Source organism: Balaenoptera physalus (assembly GCF_965194825.1).
Source record: "Balaenoptera physalus genome assembly, chromosome: 12".
NCBI lineage: Eukaryota > Metazoa > Chordata > Mammalia > Artiodactyla > Balaenopteridae > Balaenoptera > Balaenoptera physalus.
The window spans coordinates 57204293-57226087 of NC_138897.1; the positions used below are offsets into that span (position 1 = coordinate 57204293).

The 21795-nt window shown below is 36.9% G+C and overlaps 2 protein-coding genes across 12 annotated transcripts in view; one reads left to right on the forward strand and one right to left on the reverse strand.

The window, feature by feature from the left end:
- Positions 1-21795, forward strand: part of LOC309640245 (uncharacterized protein) — a 645560-nt gene that overhangs the window by 88142 nt on the left and 535623 nt on the right. Inside the window, exon 5 of one of the 7 annotated variants that reach the window (XR_014252100.1) lies at positions 19580-21599. The exons of 4 other annotated variants lie outside the window; for them this stretch is intronic. The gene's annotated coding sequence lies outside the window, so the exon portion shown is untranslated. Of the gene's footprint in view, positions 1-28; positions 5799-19579; positions 21600-21795 lie in introns of those variants that run through there. 2 more of the 7 variants (XR_014252101.1, XR_014252102.1) reach the window with 2 other exon arrangements.
- The window catches only part of RBBP8 (RB binding protein 8, endonuclease), an 81543-nt gene continuing 66484 nt past the window's right edge, over positions 6737-21795 (reverse strand). For 2 of the 5 annotated variants that reach the window (XM_082418657.1, XM_082418660.1), the window contains 5 exons: positions 19185-19325; positions 15234-15303; positions 11367-11463; positions 8442-8583; positions 6737-7132 (listed from right to left, as the gene is read on the reverse strand). In XM_082418657.1, the coding sequence (XP_082274783.1) occupies positions 7035-7132; positions 8442-8583; positions 11367-11463; positions 15234-15303; positions 19185-19325 (548 nt within the window). In that variant the 3' untranslated portion in view covers positions 6737-7034. Of the gene's footprint in view, positions 7133-8441; positions 8596-11366; positions 11464-15233; positions 15304-19184; positions 19326-21795 lie in introns of all 5 variants that reach the window. The other 3 variants (XM_082418656.1, XM_082418659.1, XM_082418658.1) reach the window with 2 other exon arrangements.

Genomic DNA, 21795 nt, shown 5'->3' on the forward strand with positions numbered 1-21795 from the left:
AAGGGTACTCTTGGGCTTCTGGCCCCAGCTGTGGAAGGGGGCAGAGCAACGATACCGTGTGATGGAACAACAGCTCTGTGCTGCCGACAATGCGTTACAGCAGGTGGAGGACATTACAAAAGGCCTACCTGAGTCATCGAGCAACACACAAAAACCCACTATCTGGGGTCTAGAACAGCTGTGTACGACATATGGGACCCCACCATGGACATCGATAGTGACCAAGGAACCCACTTTACCAGCCATGAAGTTCAGGAATGAGCTGATTAAGAATGACGTACACTGGCATTTCCTTATTACCCCACTGCTGCTGGGCTATGAACAGACTACTGAACAATTGAGATGGGAAACCGGCTCTCTCAACATGTGACACATCCCAGGAGCAACTGTCCCAGTGCCTACACCATGTTAACCCAGAAGCAACTAGTCAACACAAGCCGAGTTCACCTCTTGGCCACTGAAGGACCGTTGCCAGCTATTGGTCAGGACAGTAACTTACTTTTGCCCTTGCCACGGGGTCTATCCCCAGGAACACGTTATAAAATGGCCCTGGGACTGGCAGGTAAGTCCCTGGTGGTTTGCTTTTCCCACCCCATGAGGAATAGGATTCGAAAGGGACTTATAGATTTCACCTGTCTTCTACCCAGCCCCACCTAAGACTGCTAAAACAATCCAGGCCCCCTACTGGAGAAAGGCACCATTGTATTAGCCTGTGGTCAGTTGTTATACCACCTCTCCAGCATTCGGCACAGGCTCTGAGGACTGAGGGTGGGCAAGCAGTATAGCACTGCAGGCCAGGACATGGGGGCAGACGTGGCGGCAGAGGTAGTGTTCTCTCAGAATGCTGTTACTGCTTGTATTTTGCTTAATGGTCATGACCTTCCCTGTATGGTGCCTGTTAAAACATCTTACATTTTGTCCCTAGTCTGAATGGAGGGAATCTGTTTGTGGACTGGGCAACAGTGGTGGCCTCACTGCGAAATGAGTTTGATTGCTGGAACTACAGCAGGATGCAGTTGTTGTCCTCTGGAATTCCATGAAAATTTGACCTGATGAGCTGCCTGGCTCTAAAGTTTGCCCACCTCCTGGACTCCTGATACTCTTTAGCTTCTGTTGTCTGTATTGCATTTGCGGTATTCGGTTGCAGGGCACCACTACGTACCTGACCCCAGGGGTATCTCGGAAGAGGGGTGAACCAAGATTGTAAGGGTCGTGCAGGGTATGTGGGGTGGGGTATATGGCCAGGCCACTCAAGGTGGCTGTTCTCTTGCTCTTCGTACATCCCTTGCTCGACCAGTGCCTGCTTCACCTACACTCTGCTCACACGAACGTGCTTGGCCTCTGCCCCAGCTAGTGATTGTTCTAGTCTTTAGGCCAGAACGGCTCCAGCTGCTAATTTATTAAAGGGAAACATCTGCCCTGGAGATGGTTGTTACCCTGAGGGGCTGGGAGGGACCTGCCCCAGCTGCTAGTTTCCCTGGTAACTGATGAGCCAATCTGCGGTCAATTCCCCCTTTAAATGGCAGCCTCCTTCTCCCCTGACTAGCAAAGATTGTTGCCATGGCCTGCCTGTTGTCTGTTCTACATGGTAGGGTGACCCCTTGTTTCGGGCGTCCAATAAATCGTCTCTGTACCTGCCTTGGGGCTCTTTCTTCAGTCTCGAGGCTGGGCAACTACAAGGCTTGCAGGCCTGTGGGGTGCAGCCCAAAATGGCCTAAGGTTGGTCTGAGTTTCATCTCTTATTAGTTCCTGCCAACCTTTGGAAATGTTAAAGAACACTGAAAGGGTCCAGAGTCAGCATGAATGAATGATTATCTGAGTGAATAAATAGAAGGATCAGTACAAAAGAAAACCTCTTGGACAAACCTTCAACTGGATAATGGGCCTCCCTGAATTTGAGTGGAGAGTAACATATACGAGGGAAATGCCTTAGAAAGAATACTAGAGGCCAATTGTTACTGCCCTATAATCTGGCCTATGATTTCATAAACTGGTTTGTTGGGCAAATGTCCACTATGTAACTGTTGCTGGATTCTTTAATGTGTGAAAGTTCACTTCAGAATTAGAGATGAATGTATTCCTATTTAATAGTTTTAGTTATAAATGATGTGTAAAACAAGGGTCTCTTCCCATTTCCAGTGCGAGACCCCATCCAATTGATCGTTATGTCCCTTGTTACCACTGAATTGGTTATCAGCTCACTGAGGAGAAACTGTCATATTCATCTTTGTATCCTCCCTCAGCTGCCACAGTTCTGGTAACAATCATTCAATTGCTTAAATTTCTTTCCGATTCCTACTGCCACCTTCTTGGCCCAAATGTTTTTCATGCTTGGAATATTACTAAATTTCTTTATTGCACACCTGATTCTATGCTTGACTACCCCCTGCCCAGCACCCCCCAAAACCCTCATTTTATGTATTATATATTGCTGCCTGATGATTATATATAAATTAATACGTTAGTACCCAACTCAGTATTTTCAGTCAGGGGATGTTTGAAAGCTTATCATGCTGCTATTTAGTTTTCCCTGTTGTCTTAAGCAATATTTCTTAGATTTGACTCTTACTAATAATCTGAGAACTTAAAAAAAAAAAAAAAAAAAAACTCGTTACACCTGAATCAAAATTCCCACAGAAGGACCCCAAGAATCTCTATTTATCAAGCATCCGGGTGACTTTTATGATTAAGTACTTGTGGTTATTGTACTAGCAGCATTAGTATCACATGTGAAAAAGTAAATTTGGGGCCCCTTCTCACTTTGGGGTCCAGCAATCTGATTTAATAAGTCTTCCAGGTGATTCTGATGTACACTAAAGTTCAAATACCATTGAACTAGCCTGTAACAGTGACTTAGGGCAGTGGTTCTCAGATTTGGCTGCACGCTACAATCATCTAAGGAACTTTTAAAAACAAAAACAACAAGACTGATACCTAGACCTTACCTCCAGATATTCTAATTGAATTGGGGCGCAGCAAGCATTTGACTAATATATCATCATGGATGCTGAGGCTGATGTAACCTACCACCTATAACTCATCTCAAAATTTTGTATTTATCTAGCCTTACTGATTGGATTTATATGGTGACAAGTTTGAATTATTAACATAAACGTGTGCATTTAAGATATTGAGGTTCTATGTAGACAAATTTAATTTGAATAAAGGGATCTGCTACTAATGGTTTGAAAACCACAAGCCTACAGACTCAAGTCCAAACCCTTCAGTCTTGCCTTTAAAACACGAGTTTATTGTCTCTCTTACTAATGCCGCATAGCCCTACTCTCTAGCTTGGCCAAAAAGTTTGTTCGGGTTTTTCCGTAGCAGCTTACAAACGAACTTCTTGGCCAACCCAATATACCTGTAGGAAGTATGCTTCCTAGCACCTAGGAAGGGGAAAGAGCACCAGACTGAGGTCCCAGACTACAGTCTAGTTCCAGCCTGTTGGACCTTGGCAAGTCACTAACTCTCTTTTGGCTTGTTTCCTCATTACGAAGGGAGGGGCCAGCGACGAATGATGTCTAGCACTCCTTCTGACTTCGTGTTTTAGCATTTCCACATTCAGGTTCATTTCCAACTTAGACTGTGTTGTCCCTTCTTCTGTAGGATAAGTCATCCAAAGGCACAGTTCAAGATCTAATTATCCTTAGCATTTCTTTGGCACTCGGTCCAAGCTTCTTTGACCTCTTAGGCATCTTTGTGTGTTTATGTCTGGTCTCCCACTGGGTAACAGAGTTCACGTATCTCTTTGTATCCCTAAATGCCCAGTATAAAAGTCCATGTTTGTTATTTTTCTCAGGACCATGAATTATGGCCGCTGCCATTTGTTTTATTCCAACAATAGCTATGTTGAAAGCTTGTTTTTGCTGAGCGAGCTCTCATGACTGTACCAAAGGTTTCCAACTTATATCCTACTTATCCTACAAACTTTTTTATGATAGTCCTATTCAGCCCCTAGTTTCCATGATTATTCTCCAAAAATGGCTCTCTTGTGGCCTCTGCTGGTTTGACAGCAGACCACTGCTTCACTGATTCCTTAAATGCACACTAAAGGATTCAAGTGTAAGGACACTTCAGTTTTCCAAGGAAGCATTCTAACAGCGTCCGCTCAGCAAAGAGAAAGATTGAGATGTCTCTTAAACTGCTAGGCTTGCTGAGAACAGACAGTGGTAAAACCTGAGAGATTTTTAAATGCTTATTTCTGAAGTGGCATTTTTCAAAATTAAACTCATGCTTGTTAAGATGTTGGGAATAAGTGAATAAGATTCTTAGGTGTGTTCTTTAAAAGCGTGCCCCTTTGGAATAAACTTGTCAAAATTTGCCTGATTCTGATACTTGTATTATACCTGGCAAAGATAAAAGTGCTTGATAAAGGTTTAAGTAAATGTACTAGTGTTATTTGGTTTTACGTAACACTATTCCTTTTTGACAACTAAATTAAAGACGATCTGGGCAAGAATCTTTTCAGAGTTATTTGTTTTAGAGGGCCTAAGAATGTTCTCTGTAAGTTTTTAAATACATATGCTAGATGCAATTTAAATCGAGTTACTAATATGTTAAGCTGCCTTTCCAGTTGGACTTTGGGAAATTTTTCACTACGTGAGAGGTGTTAAGAATATTCTTCTGCTTCATTTGTTCTTTTCTCAAGGTAGCATGTTGTATCTTCTATGTACATTTGGATACCTATGATTAACTCATTCAAACTGCTGCCTCTGACAACCTTACATTTCAAATGGTTTAATCGGGATGCCTGTCAAAGGCAGGAAAGGTGTTAATCCAGTGTGAAGTGCTGAAATCGAGGTTCCGCATGCTTTCAAAGTTTAAATCACAGGTCTTCAACTTTAAAAAGCTCACAGGCAACCTGAAACTATATGTAACTACATACAGTGATTGATACATATCTGTATGAAAATACTGTCTAACAAACATATATAATGCTTTACAAATGAAGAAGCCCTTTCATATAATTATCTTAAATCACAAACTGCAGTTCTGTGTTTAAATGCATCTGTCTGACTCAAGTGTTTTTAAAAAGTGTCTATTACATTACTTCATTTAAAGGTAGAGCTGGTCAACAGCAGATGAAGAGACCTCAGTTTACCCAACCTCACAGGCTTACTGAGGAAAAATGAAAAATGCTGGCTAAAGGTTTGGATTTCTGTCAAGCCACTATCAGGTAGACAATCTCTTGTGTCTGCTTAGGCTACCTTTTTAAAAAAACAGATCACTGGAGATATACAGCTCTTACTGCACATCCTGTGGTGCCCTGTTCCAATCCAGGTGTCTCTCAGTGACTAGTCTGGCCATTGAGACACAGGGAAAGTTACTGAGAGGGGCCTTCTGGAAAACTTTTAAAAGAAGGACAAAAACAAATGACATGTGCCTTTTTCTTTTCCCTTCTACCTGCCTGGAACATGGACATGATTCCAGAGGTGGCATAACTATTTAATAGTCACAAGGATGAAGGCCACATACAAAATATGGAAGAGCAGAAAGCTAGAAGAAATCTGGGTTTACGAGGGCATGGACCAGCTTTGGACTGCCCATCTCCAGACATTCTAATGTGAGAAAAAGAAAACTAGTCATTTGTTGTTTAATCTTTTTTGGATCTATTTTTTTGCAGCTTAGTGTTAAGCTGATACATAAATTCACAAGATTATTTGAAGATTAAAAGAGAAAAATCTATGTGAAGAGTGTAACACGGTTTCTGGAATATACTAAGTGACCAATGAATGGCTATTATTTGGGGGAGATTAGTTGACTGCCAGCAGAGAACAAAAAATCAAACATAGGATAAACAATTTGGGAAGGGAAGAAAAGTGCTGAATAGAAGCTATGATAGGTCCATTAAAAAAAAAAAATTAAGAATCACATTCAGAGCCAAACAATGTACAAAGAGGGTCTAACATAAAAGTAGATACTAAATATAAGTGATTTATTTTCCAGTCCCCTCTGTGAAAACATAAAAACTGATGTCATTTATTCATGAAAACCTTGATCAATGAGGAAGACGAGACTAAACAGATTTTTAAAAACTCTGAGAAGTAAAGGTTATATCTATAAGGTAATTTAGATTTTCGTGAGGCATTGCATTCAGTGTGTCATGTACTCCTGCTTATGTAATACTGTCAAGATCTGGATTAAAGGAATACACAAGACACTGATAAAATGCCACTAGAAAAGGTGACACAGATGCGGTCAGTCATCTTGATGACTCAGACACTAGGTTCTGGAGGAGTAAAAAGTTGCTAAATACAGAAATCTATTTTGTTCACAAATTGGAAGTTCATAACATTAGTCAATCCAGAGAAATACAACTAACTGAATTTGAACATGTGGGTGGAGAAGAACTCAAATTCAGTTTGAAAACTGCACTAGGAATAACAAGTATGATGAAAAGAAAACATGTGAAGAGCTGGAATAGTATGATCAGAGGATGTTAATTTATAGTACGTGGCAAAGGAATGAAAGTTGATATTTGTAGTCATCTTGAAAGGAATTCACTACCGAGTAGTACTTCATTTCAAGTCAATGAAAGAAAGAAGCTGGAAAGTTAAAAGGATTATTAAAATTTAGCCTTTTAAAAGACGTGAATGCCAGACATTGGAATGACCTACATAAGAGCAACTTGGTTAACAGAATAAAAATCTATGTTAACATGAAGTCACTGCTGAATGTGAATACCAAGGGAAGATGGAGTAAAATATCTGAAAGGCAACAAATCAGACTACAACTATCATATTTTCAAAATTGTAATTAGGTATTACCAAATAAAGTAATAAACAACTTTTAACTTAGAGTGCAAAATAAAAGCACCTTATTATTTTAAAGGTGCAAAAGCAAGAAAATACGACATAAACTTATCCATTTTTAAATAGTCGTCTGTGTGATGGGTAAATGCCATTTCAAAACATTTTCAATAGAAAAATGATTTATAAATCAGTTTTCAGAAGATCAAAAAAATCAATGTTTAATACCAACTTTAACTATAAATAAAAAGAATATTGTCATCTCTCCTGTTTTTGCTTCAACATTTATATCTTCTGCTCTTTGCCTTTTGGAGAAAATATTGCATTGTAAGGCTGCCGTCTTTTTGGACGAGGACAAGGATCAAGATCTTCTTTAATGTAACCTTAAAAATAAATCACAAATTTAAAAGACAATATCTGCAACATATTTCAGCATATATCCAGTAAACATGTGTCTCATTTAATGCCTTTTAAGATCACATGATTTTTCTATTAGCTGGTTGTGTTGATTAATGATTTCACTACTTAGCATCAATTTTCTCATTTATACTAAAAACAATAGCAAACATTTATGAAATGTGCTGTATACATTATCTAGGATAACTCTCACACTCCTCTGCAGCAGCTTCCACTATGCCTATTTCACAGCTGAGCTAATGGAGACGCAGGGAAGTTTGATATCTCGCTCAAGTTCCCAAAGCTAGGAAGTAGGAAAGCTGGCGCCCTGCCCAAGATCTAACTCCAAAACCAGAGCACTTAAGCACTTTCCTATTCTGCCTCCCATTGGTTGCAAATGGGGACAAATGGTAAACATGAACTTTTTACTATTATGATAAATTCCAGGTGCTTATCAAAAACTTTTTTCAGTAGCTATTTGATGAGATGACATGTTCCTATATTCTTCAGACTATTCGATTCTCCTAAGGTGTCTCCATTCACGTAGTTTTCAGGGGAGGATTCTGCTCTGCCATACCCCTAGGCCATATTAGGGGTACAAGCACAGGCTCTATCCAGACTGTCTAATTCTATTTGATGACCAAGCAGAGACATCATGTCAAAGAGGACTTGTTAATGGGGAAAGTGGAAGTATGGTAATAGCTGTAAGAGACTCTGCATCTTTTGGAAAAAACTTACCACTAAATATCTGGAGCTTTAAAGCTGCATATGTTCTCAAATTACATTAAATGTAAGTGCTGTATTTGAAGGGGCTAGTTGCATGTCAACAGGCTCCCAAACAAACAAAAGTCCTTTTTACTCAAATATGTTTTATAAATAATTAGCATTCTGGATAGTGAGGTTTTAACATCTAAAATTCAGAGTAGTCTCTTTAAAAAAAAAAAAAAGATGCTTTTCAACAATATAACTTTGCTGCCAACTTTTGTAAAGTTATGAAAAGTCATTTTGATGACTGGATAAAACAGAAATTACTTTCTGAAATCTGAATGAAAGAGGAGAATAATGCATACACAATCCCATTAAAGTGCTTATAAACAATCTATGATTCCAGTGAAGTTATTTGAAGAGTTGAAAGTTAAGCCTTTATCTTTACAAAATTGTATTTATGTCACAAAACTGGCACCCAACTTACAGCAGAAGGTAGAGAACCGTGGAGAAAAAGTTTAGTGTTTAGACTCGGGTATACACAGTATTTAAAAAAAAGAAGTTCCAAAATGTTACAATCTGTATTCTCACCTCTTTCCATACAAGTCTGAGTGGAAGGAAAACCAACTTCCCAGAAATTCTCTGGTGTGTTGGGTGGAATGTAGCGAAATCGGTGTCTTGAGCAGGAAGCCAACTTCTTTTCTCTTTCTTCTGCTGGAAAATCTGCATAATACTGATAATAAAACTGGTGAGTTTTCCACTTAGGAATAATAAATGGAGTGTTATACTTACTGGTTATAAACTAGAAGCTAAGAAGACTATTATTCAGCATGCTAAGGAAACTGAATTCTCACTGATGATAATATTAGTAAGTAATACTATCTCTAAGTAAATTACTATATAAATTACTAATAATAATTAGTGCTGGTCTGTGAAATGTTTGCTCCATAAAGAAAAGGAGCCTGTATCACAATGTAAAAAAACATACTGCTTCCTGCATCAGTAAAGTCTTACAAGTAAAAAAAACATGCCAGCTGAACTTTACAGCGTGCTTAGTGGTACAGCTGATTTATATACTGGTGCTGCAAACTCTTCATCTTTCTCAGACCAGTAACAAAAAGGCCAAGGCCTGCACTCTGAATAGCACATTTCTCAATTGTTATTTGAATATAACGTGTGTTTTGAAGTAATTTTCCTTTCACTACAATTTTTTAAAATAAAAATTTAGCTTTGAATGTTGTAGGCTTCACGACTTCCCCCTTTAAACTAGATCTTTCAATTAGGATCAAAGGCATATTACTTTTTGCAAGTGTGATCATAAGGAACCTGAACTTCATGCAAAGAAAGATAAAACTTTTATGTGAAAACTATACTGGTCTTCAAGCTCTAGATCTAAAGAAAATAAAGCAGTAGTGTAAAGTTTAATAGAACACAAATGATAGGATCACATAATCCAGCTAATTCCATTTTACACTTGAGGAACTGAAAATCAAAGTGATAATTCACCAAAGATATCACCTATTAAAAGTGGCAGACTTAGGACTAGAAATTTTTTGAAGTAAAGGGTTTCTAATATATTTTTCTTTTATATAGATTAGTTAATTAAAGGTTTTAGAGTATCTCTGAAACTTTTTTGGGGGAGGGTATCTTTTTCTTCATTCTCATTGCCATGAATATAAGCCTTTGTTACCTTAGCCTGGGAACTGCCCTTAGAGAATCATGGTTATCAGTCAGTGTTAGAGAAACATTGCCACCAAATTACAACATATTTGAAAACAACAGTAGGCTAGTGTAGCTGTTAACGCAGCGAGCAAGCGGAAGAGTGTTAGAAGATAAAGTCAGAGAGGAGGTGGGGTGGGAGTCTGCTGTCCTTGATAAGGGCTTTGATACCATTTCTTAGAGAGGAAGACAACTAAGGATTTTGGGCAGAAGAGTGACATGATTTAACTTTTATTCTAAAAAGATCATTTGGAAAAAAGACCATTCATTGCTGTGTTGAAAGTACAATCAATAGGATTTGCTGATAGATCCATTACTGAGATATGAAAGAAAAAAGTAGGTAACTACAAGATCTCTGGTTTAAACTAGAGAAGAATGGACATATAAAAGGCTCAGAGGTAAGGTTTGAGAATTGGAGATAGAAACTGTGTGTGTGCTTTAGGACACGTGAAATTTGAGGTGACTATTAGCCACATGTATGTTGCATATTCCACATGTGGAATAGGCAAAGGGAAAAATTTACGAACTGTAATTGTAAGCATACAGACAATATTTAAATACATGGGACTGGCACTTTCACTCCTGGTCATGAGGGCGTAACAGGGAACAGAATTACCCTCTACCTTAAAAAACTGAAAAAATGGAATAAAATGCATGAAACAGTGTTTTCAGAGACTGGATAACAGCACAAAAAATGATTCCTGAGAGGAGGAAAGCAAATTAACAGTGTTTCCAGCAAAAGAGCTTTATTCTCACTGGTAGTAATAGTTCCACTATTAGAACTAAAAACTGGAGGTTTACTTAGTATAGACCATATTCCTTAATTAAGAAATCATGATACATTCGTGTTATGAAAACTCATGATACAGGAGGAGGTTTTGCTTGTATCACCAAACTGCTTTCCAAAATAGTGATCTCAATTTACACTCCCACTGTTAGTATATGACAGCATGTTTCTCACCAAATGCTTCCCTGCACTGTAACCTATTCATATATAACTTTAATGTGCTTGGTGATCAAATTCTCTAGCCATAGTTTTTAAAAAGAAAATTTAAAAGGGGAAGTATATTGCTGGAAGCAGGTATCCAACAGCTAAAGGATAGCAAGGGAAGAAATAAAAACAGTAAGTTTCAAAAAGACACAGAACCTGCCTAGCACTATTTATTAAGAGGACAATTAGTACAATCTACTTCAAGATATACTATCTAGTCCAAGACACCCAATGTATAAAAGGAAAATACAATTGTGTTTTAAGGATGAAGTAGAGCCTATTCATCACATTTTGTTTAGAAAGGAAAATGTTTGGGGGGGAAAAAAAAAGAGCTTATGGTTGTACTAGTTATTTAGAAAAAACAATTATGAGTACATCTCATTTCCTGAGAGTGCTGGTGTTTAAGTAAAAAATAAAATAGCCAAGTTTCCAACTAAAATGTCAAAATTTCGCCCAGATAGTATATGTATTAGAGCCTCTGCTGTAACATAACACAAAGTAAAAAAATTAAAAGATATACAAATAAACATAAAAAAGACAAATGGCACAAATGTCTTAAGCTGGAAATAAGAACTACTGCTTAGGCTCCAGATTCACTTAGAGAATCTAAGAGAAATTGAGAGCTTTCGTTTTCATCTGTATCTCTCAGGTCCCAGCCAGTATGTATACTCTGTGTATTCATTCTGTTATTCCTGGCTCAAACTTGTTTCTAGATACAAATACGGTTTGTATATGTGATTTTTAAATCATGCATATAAAGCCATCTTTATAAAAACCCAAATGACAGTATTTACATTAGTACTTACAATTTCACATTCCTTACATGTGTGTCCAAGCAATTTTCTTCTTTCTTCTTTTTTCCGGACTACCTCAATATGAGGAAAATTTTGTAAGCTAGTCTCTCTGGGGGGAAAATGAATTAAATTTATCTGTTACTATAGAGACCTTTGGTTTAGGTTTTAAATTAGCAAAGGTGAGCATCCAGAGGAGAAATAATCCCAAAACATTCATTCATTTTACTTGAAATGCTTCCCCAGAATGTGAAAAAAAACAAGCATTTCTTCATTCACTCTCCACTAAAATATTAAGTATTTTACATATTACATAGTATTTTACATAGTATTTTACATATCAGGTATTTTTATAGATATTTTTCTCTAACTGAAAAAGATAACTATTACTTCCTATTTTTGCCTCTGGCTGGCTGAAAATAATTATTAGGTTGGGAGGTTAAAATATAAAATAACCTAATTATAAAGGAATGCTGTATTATTAAACTCAGGAATTGCTATTCTATAACATAACTGAGAGAATACTGCCTGTTAACTAGGTTTCTAGTACTAAAAACCCATAAATCAGGGCTAACCTACTCCTCCCTAAGGAACAAATTCATTTGTTTGCATGTCATTTACTATTTTCTCCAACAATTTCTTTTGTCGCTTCCGTCTACCTTAAATTCTTCAAAATATTAGGCACAATTATCATTTGTGCTTGTCCTTAAAGACAAAGATTCTATTGTGAACCACTGGAAACCTAGGAGGGGTCAAAGCCACTGAGGTATGGATTGATGAGGTATACAGTTCTTTAGTAAGAAAAAGCAATCAGGAAGCATGGAACATTTCTTTATAATATACTTGCATCCTACTTAAGCCCAATATAGAAAACACCAAATTTACAAGTAAATGAAGACTTACGTAACACCATATACATTTGTTTATAATAGAAACATCACCAGTGAACTTAAACAGTCTGACTCACAAAAACTGACTTTTAAAATGACCTGTTGGTAACACATCTACTCCTTTGAGGTATTTTGATAGTTGGCAAGTACTGTTCTTAAAAAAAAAGCTTTAAATGCTCTATTTCAAAACATATCAGGTTATATAGGTCCTTTTTGTGCTTAAATCCAACAACTCTCTGGAGCAACCGGTAAATTAAAAAAGACCAAGAAACAACAGATAAAAAAATATTGCCATGACTATACTTTCAAATAGTTTATGGAATCTTAGGTTTATATAGAATATAATTTAGCCATATCCTTTCCTCTTTCTGTAGTGTACTATAACGCAGCAGGGAATCCACTAGTAGACTGGCAGTTGCAGTAGACATCAAGCATCACCTAAAAGGTTACTAAGCTTCTTGTCCCTGAAATAACACAACCCATCTTCCCAGGGTTTGCTAGTACTCTCAGTGGGGAAAGGGACCATACTAACTCTGAGACTTATACCATCCCTACATCTTTACCCACGTCCTGCATCTCCAGCTATCTAATGGTTTCAGAATAAATAAAACTACTCATGTATTTTTTTAAAAGTTAGTGAACCTATGGGACTTCCCTGGTGGTCCAATGGTTAAGAATCCACCTTCCAATGAGGGGGACGCAGATTCGATCCTTGGTCGGGGAACTAAGATCCCACATACTGCGAGGCAACTAAGCCTGCGTGCTAAAACTAATAAGCCCGCACGTCTCATCTAGAGAGTCTGCGTGCCGCAGACTACAGAGCCCAAGCGCTCTGGAGCCCGTGCGCCACAATGAAGATCTGACACAGCCAAAAATAGAAAAAAAAAAAAAAAAAAAGTTAGTGAACCTATACTAGAAACATCTGAAATGACAGTTCTTACTGTGCAATCTTACTTCTAGGGATCTATTCCAAAGATGCACAGGCAAAAATTTGAAAAGAGAATGCACAAGGCTATTCACTGTAGCATTATGCATGCTAGCATAACTGTAAACAACCCAAATGCTAATTGCTAGGGAATAAACTATGTACAAACAACAAAATACCATGAAATTAGAAAAAGAAATGAGGAATATCACTATATACTACTATGAGTGATTTCCAGGACATATAGTTAAATGAAAAAAGCAAAGTAGAGAAAAGCATATATAGCATTCTACCATTTGTATAGAGAAGAGAGTACAATTATCTATATCTACATCAGTTTCAAGATATATAGAAATTTGCTTTTACTTCTTAAAATGTCTGGAAAACCATAAATTTTTAACAAATGGTTACGTGTGTAGGAATAGGAAGCTATCAAAATGAAGGGGACTTCAGAATAGAAGACAGACTTCGGAATATACCCTGTTTTGCAGCCTCTGGTATCATATACATAATTTCCTTAATTTTAAAGAAAGAATTAAAGATAAAAAGAAAAAACAATTTCTAAAAAATCAAAAGCAAAATTACACAAACATGGATACTGGGTTGGTAGCACAACTACAGAGAAAATAATTATCCTAAGTGACCTGAAAACACAGTGATTTGACTGTACCTTTCTGATGGGATATATTGTAAGGACAAGAAGACTCAAAAAAGTCTTAAACCATTTTCATAAATCATGTTATTCATAATAGTTTGAATTATTCTGAGAGTGTTCTGTGGAATCAAGTTAAATGAAGAATGATGTTAGTGGCACTGAGAAGTGGGATTTTCAGTAAGCGGGGAACTAGATACAGATGTAACAGAGGAGGTTACAGAGAAATCCTGTAGTCCTGAACTTGAATTGAAGCTATCAGTATGAACATATGTAGTTTATCTTAAAAAACAAAATGAAACAAAAACTTTACTTCTAACTCTGTCCAGCTAAAAGGTCCAGAAACAATGGGTAACTGGATCAATGAGCAACCCCAGCAGTCAGACTGCGGCCTAAATACTGTTAAACTAGGGCTCCTGGAGAAATGGCAGATTCCAGCCTATGGCAGGAGCCTAGAACATCTTCTCATACCAGAGCAAGGAAGCTATGAAAGAAAGCTAGAGTAGTGTCCATTCAAAGAGGCTTCTGCTGGGCAAAGATGGGACAATCTGAGTATCATAAGGGTGATAAATGCAATGGATTGAAATGCATCAAACATATTTAAATCCATTAGTTCATAATGATACTTAAACAAGACTCTCTCTAGTCACATTTGAGATGCTAGGGTACTATTTCTTTGGAAAACTGGTGAATAAAGGGAAAGAATTGATCATTTAGCAACAAAATGACAGCTCTTATCTATTAGAGTCTTACAGGCAACAGTAGAAATTTATCTTGGCCTGTCAGATTTCTAAATTCTTAATCAAAGTATAACCAATAACTTTACTTATTGAGTGACTGAATTTGCCAACATCATAACTTAAAGAAAAAAAAGCATAAAAAGTTTTTTTGAATAAACTGCTATGCCTTAATTCACTTCTAGAATGAATAGTACATGACTGAAAGTTAGAGAATTTGCATATTTGCATAAAAGGCAGAAAGGAGCATTATGGTTTAAAATCAAGATGCTTAAATTTTTTTTTTAAATTTAAAAATTCTCGTAAGATAATTCTGAAGCACAGCCTAAGGCCTGCCACCCAAAGGCTATACTATATACAAGTTACAGTATTCAATAAATTGCTGAAGTTCAAATAAAGTTCACAATAAAATAGGATAAGAATAAAATATGTTATAATGAAGCAGAGAAAATAACTGTCATCACTGTCCAAAACAGGGTAGTGGTGGTAAAAAAATTTCCTTATTTTAAAAATTTGTCATTTTTATACTTGAGTTCCATTTTTGTTATGGTCATAAAGTAAATGATACAGACTCTATTTTAACCAAAGTAGCAATATTAATAGGTCAGAGATCCTCAAACAAAGATAGCTCTGTGGTACTTCCAATCACATTGCTGGTATTAACCAAGGCCAACTTACCTTTCATCATCTTTAAAATATGGCTCCACAAATACTTTCTGTTTGACTTTATCTTTTTTATCACCAGGAGCTGTAAACAAAACAATCATACCACAAACTGAATGTAGAACTTACTTAGAAATAATTAGCTTTTTTGGGGGAAAAAAAGGACATATACCAAAACTTCTATTTTTATTGGGTTTCATACTCTGGTCCCTGGGCAATTAGTTTAAATTTTCTATAACTAATTCCTTCCTTTCTTTTTCCTCTGCATAATAAGGAGAGTGTTGATTATCTCACCTAAGAATTACTAAAGAGATAAAAATCGTAACTATAAAAAGTATTTTAGACTTTAAAAGAACTACTCAGATGTCCATTATCATCTGGCACCAAACAACAATAACAAGATGGCTTTTAATCTGTTCACTTATTAGTCCCGTTGATTTTTATAATGTGTCTTTAAGGTAGCTGATAACTAGGAAATAAAAATATTTTAAAATTTTATCAGAATATTGGTGACAAAATAAGAACTAGAGCCCATGGACGTGAATCCCAAGTTGTCTAGACTCAAATAGCTAACTGCTATCATCTGTTCAAATAATCAAAATTTACTGAGCATTGTGCTAAGTTCTGGACATAAAATGTAGAACAGGAGAGACCAGGTCTCCTGTCCTCACGGAGTTTACATTGCAGTGAGGGAAACAGACATTAAGCAAGCAGACAGCTAAGGCTACCTGAACATGTAAGGTAATAACTGATGAATACAGAGAAGTCAGCCGTGAGAAGAGGTACGAATGGGGAATGTTCTAGGTAAGGGTCCTTGATGGCAAAAAGTTTGGCACATTATAAGAAGTAAGAGGAGGATAGTGTGGTTGAGATTTAGCAAAAAACGGAAGTGTTGGGGAAGATGAGGCTGGGGTGGGGGGAGTGGGCAGGTACCAGATCATGATGGGACATGGAGGCCAAGAGAAGGAGTTTGAATTTTATTGCAAGTGCAGTGGGAAGCCACTGAAGGCTTTTAAATATTATCTACTTTACTGAGGCATAATTTACATACATGGATTTTAAGTGTACTATGATGAATTTTTACAGATGTATATTCCAGTGTAACTGCTAATACCCAAATCGAGACAGAGAACATTCCCATGAGTTTCCTATTCCACTGTTTCTCCTGCACAAGAATGTTCTCTTATGTCTCTCCCCTCCCCAACAATCACTGATTTAATTTCTATCACCATAACTTAGTTATGTCTGTTTTAGAGCTTCATATCAATGAGATTATATAGTATGTATTCTTTTTCATCTTGTGCATTTGTCTAGCTCAACAGGTTTTAGAGACTGATCCATGTTGATGAGTCTAGTAGTTCCCTCCTTTTTGTTGTGAAGTAGTGTTCCATCATGAGTATACCACAATTTATTCACCTGCTGATGGACATTTGGGTTGTTTCCAGTTTTGACCTATTACAAATAGCACTGCTATGAACATTCTTGAACACATCTTTCCGTGAACACGTTTTCATTTTTCTTGGGTATATATCTAGGAGTGGAATTGCTGGGTCACAACACAGGTATATGCTTAGCTTTTACAAAAAACTGACAACTTCAATAAAGCTGTTAAAAAACCCCTGCTGAACTGTTTTTCCAAAGTATAGTCAATTTTCTACTCCACCAACAATGCATGAGAGTTCCAGCTGCTCTTCACACTTGCTAATGCTAGATGTTAGCAATCTTTTTAACCATTCCGGGGGTGTGAACTGTTATCGCCATCCCTGACTGTCCAAGAATGTTGATCGTCTTTTCATGTGCTTATTGGCCATTCAAATATCTTCTTTTCATTGAAGGATTTTTAAGCAAGAATACAATCCAACTTAAATTTAAACTAAGTCACTTTTAATTCTCTGTAGAGACTGGGCTAGAGATAAGAGATACATAAGAAGACCAGTTAGGAGGCCTGGAATAGAATAGGTAGAGATCAGAGTGGCTGAGACCAGGTAGTGGCTACAGAGATGGAGAGAAGTGAAGTGTTATGAAATATATTTTGGAGATACTGCTGCCAGGGTATTAGACTGGGCATGAAGGTCAGGTGAAAAAAGTCAAATATGACTCCCACATTTCCATCTTTAGTAAATGTGAGGATAGTAACTGAGGCTTAATGAAACCCAGAAAGGCAGAGGAAGATCAAATTTGGGTAGAAAAATAAAGATTTCTAATTGGAATATATTAATTTTAAGGTGCTTATAAGATGTCCAGTATGTAAGTGGAATAAAGTCTGAGGTTCAGAAGAGAATGGACGAGGGTGGGAGTAATGAATATACAGAAACGTCTTACAGAACAGGACATACTCTCGTGTTCTTCCTACTTCATAGGCTGCACCTCCTTCTCAGTTTCCTTTGCTGGTTTCTTCCTTTTAAAGTTGCCATATCCTAGAGGTCAGAACTTGAAATACTCCTCTTTTCTATTTATATTCAATTCTTGGGTGTTCTCACTCAGTGTCATGACTTTCAGCTCCATCTACTTGCTGTTCACCTCCTGCCCACTAAGTCATTTTTTTTTATTCTGGATTTCCTGTCCAAACTTGACACATGTCAACTGCCTACAAACACCTCCCCTTGAATATCTAGTAAGTACTAACATGTCCAGAACTGAGCTTTTGATATCCTGCCCGAAATCTACTCCTTCCTATGAGGGAAGACTAGGTAGAATTTTGTGATATGGGGGTCTAGAAAATGAAATAAATGGACAGAAAGTCCTAAATTCTATGCCTGAGTGACTGGGAAAAATAAAAAAGTCTGAAAGGTCACTTGGTAGGAAATAAATGGAACTTGGTTTAGATATCTTAAGTTTAAGCTGTTGAAGAGACGCAAAAGTAGGATTACTAAGAAATGCAGGGCTGGGATTCATTGGAGAAATCAAACTAGAGATGCAGATTGGGAGTTTTATTTTCAGAGGTAATTTAATAAAAGCATGAGAGAAAATGAGTGTGAGGAAGAAAACAGAGTCTTGGGGATACTCTAGGAAACAGAAGTTGCCAGAGATCAGAAGAGCAGTGCAGCATTGCCACAAAAGCTAAGTGAGAAGAAATTCTGGGATGTTCAGTGTGAAAAGCAACTTAAAAAAAAAAAGATAGAAATTAATAATTATACCTTATAAAAGAATATCTTTTTTTTTGAAATGAAACCAATTTGCAAAGGGCTTGGGGAGAAAAATGAATTGAACAGTTGTGAATTTTTATCACGAAATTTGCTTGATCAAGTTTTTGCCATGGACTGAGCAAACAAAAGCATGCTGTTATGTATCTTTGGTTAAGGTCTCATCCTGTGGGCTGTCACTTTAAAAAGCACAAGGAAAACATAATCAAGATAGATTTATATTCAATGCTTTGACTATTGTCATAGCAGAAGTTGTGCTCATTTAAGCCACTATAAAACCACCTTTGCACTAAATTAAAAATTGACCGTTTTATTCACAGTAAGAAAATGAGATATTTAGCAAGAATTTTAACTAATTTTCAATTCAGATTATCTACTTAAGAGTTTCACTTAGACTGTTCTTCTTTTGATTGATATCCTACATTATGAATTACTGCTTCTAATAAAACAGATCTGAAGAAGACAGATATAGTATTTTATCTGGGAAGGTAAAGTATTCAAGCAGGAAACAGGTCTGAATTTTCTGCAAAACTTCCTCTTTTCACTCAATTACAATAATTCACTTAATTATGGTATCACTTAACAAAGAATTTTCTCAAAACTTTTATAAGCTGAGTGAAAGGTTCATAGGAACCCTCTGAACTATTTTTGGTAACGCTTCTATTAATCTGAAATTATCTTTAAAAAAAACGAAAAAAATTTATTCAAGAAGCATGAAACTTGGTTAAGATACCTCATTAAGCCTCTGTTAATAAGCATGATGACTTAATTTACTAAACTCAGTGTACTGGAAAAACCATAATTAGAAAGGAAACTGCCTTACAGTTTGGTTTTTTTGTAGCAGTTGACGACTCCTCTTCATCTGCTACTTGGGGGAAGCTATCCACCAAACACGATTCATATTCTTCATGTGTAGTCCGATCAAACATATCTTCCAAGCTATCATTCATTTTTCTTTCTCCATCTATGTGAAAGAGCATTGGCTTAGGCAACAAGCAAGCTTTTTGCTTTCTATGTAGACCAATGTGAAACTTGTAGGAACTGCCACAAAATAATTCAGATGTGTATGAGGCAACAGTAAACCCCAAGCCTGGGTAGTTACTGCACATTTATAAAGGTTTTATGTTATGCCTTCAAATGTCCTTTACTCATGTGAAGAGAATGCTAGTTTTTGTTACTGCCATTATAAATGTTAAAAAATCTTTTTCTCTCTATCAGCTCATGTATCAATATAATTCATACTAAACCAAAAGGAACTACTGAAAGGAATGGTGAGGAACAGAAAACACAGCATAATAAATGGTGAAAAATATGAAGTTTAAATAAACTATGTATAAATAACTGACATCAAAATCTCTATAGAGTTTTGTTTACCTGCTTATTTTTTTAATGTGGTAGCAAAAAAGTATTTTCTTGCATTATCATTAACACTTGGAAGTTCAGTGTTACAGAAATAATGAATTCAATTCCATATTTGATACGCAAAGTGCTAACTTCATCTTCAGAGTACTAACTACATTTCCATTATATAATTATATTTTTAAAAACACCAGTTTACTAAAAATAGAAATAGATTCAGTTGGCTAACAGATATGACAAAACTGAAGCCTACCAAGATTACTCTATATAAAGTAACTACCACCTCCCCCCCATGCAGACTTCTCTGGCACCTCACCCCGTTTTATCTTTCCCTAGCACTTGCCATCATCTAGCATATCATACTTGTTTGTTTCTCCCCTATTACAATGTAAGCTCCATGAGCTAGGTACTTTTGTTCTGTTCACTATTATCTCCAATTCCTAATACAGAACTGTGTCTTGATAATTATTGAATGATTAAACATTTGTTCACTTTTCATTTTGAGGGTCAAATTTGTAGGTAAAAATAACTTCTATGTACCAGGCAGTATGCTAGGCATTCCCAAAGCATTCTGTGTATGCTGTTAGTAAATCACAATAAGTTAATGATTTATTTTTTTGCGGGTCAGACTTCTGATTGTAAAGTGCTTGAGGACAGAGACCATATCCTTACTGATCTTTCTATCATAGCATCTACTAAGTCTAACACAGAGTAGAGATATAAAAATCAGTTTTGACTTGAAATAGTAGTAATTGAGAGTTTAATGGTATGTTTCATCTTTAACCAATTCTAAGTATGAAAAAGATCTACCTTATGGGTAAAATGGGCAGACTGTTTTTTTCCAAGTATGGGCTCAACAATATCTCCTATTCCATTTGCTGTTCTTATAATGTGATCTTGGAACTCCTCCTACTGAGCAACTTCTGAGTCCAGATCATAAAAATACCATGCACTTCTGCCTTGCTCTTTGGGGATGCTCACTCTGGGAACCTAATGTCCAAGTAATGAGGAAGCTCAAACTAACCCATGTGGGAAGACTATGTGGAGAAGCCCTGAGACTGAATAAGGAGAGAGAGAGAGATGCCAAGTATCTCCCATCTGTCTAGCCCTCTGCTGTTCCAGCTCCAGCCACCATCTGTCTATAACTGCATGAGACCCGGAGACAGAACCACCCAGCCCAGACCTTCCTGAATTCCTGAGGCACAGAAACTATGAAAGATAAGAAAATGGTTGTTGTTCTAATCCTCTAAATTACTGGAGTGACTGATTTTTCAGCAATAGTACTCACAACACCTTATTTAGTCAAAATTATCTAGGTAATTTTAGTTTAAGTCCTAGTTAAACTCATTAGTTTAAGTTCTAGTTTCACCTCCATATGATACTTGCTTCAAATATATTGGGGAAACTATCATCTTCTTAGATTAACTAGATAAATTTGAAGCCAAAGTTGTCATACTTTAGTTTTTCCCTTTTCTACAAAACTGAGGAAAACATTATCAGGAACTGGTCCCAGGAAAAAACTAATCTTTTTTTTTTTTTTTTTAATAAGTTTATTTATTTATTTTTGGCTGTGTTGGGTCTTCGTTTCTGTGCGAGGGCTTTCTCTAGTTGCAGCGAGCGGGGGCCACTCTTCATCGCGGCACGCGGGCCTCTCACTGTCGCGGCTTCTCTTGTTGCGGAGCACAGGCTCCAGACGCACAGGCTCAGTAGTTGTGGCTCACGGGCCCAGTTGCTCCGCGGCATGTGGTATCCTCCCAGACCAGGGCTCGAACCCGTGTCCCCTGCATTGGCAGGCAGATTCTCAACCACTGCGCCACCAGGGAAGCCCCCAAAACTAATCTTAAAAGCAAAGTCATCTTCTTAAGAAGAAAGTTATTTAAGCGTCATTTACTATAAAAAGACAATAAATCACTGTTAAGGTTTACTTTTTTTTTTTCAACATCTTTATTGGAGTATAATTGCTCTACAATGGTGCATTAGCTTCTGCTGTATAACAAAGTGAATCAGCTATACATACACATATATCCCCATATCTCCTCCCTCTTGCATCTCCCTCCCACCCTCCCTATCCCACC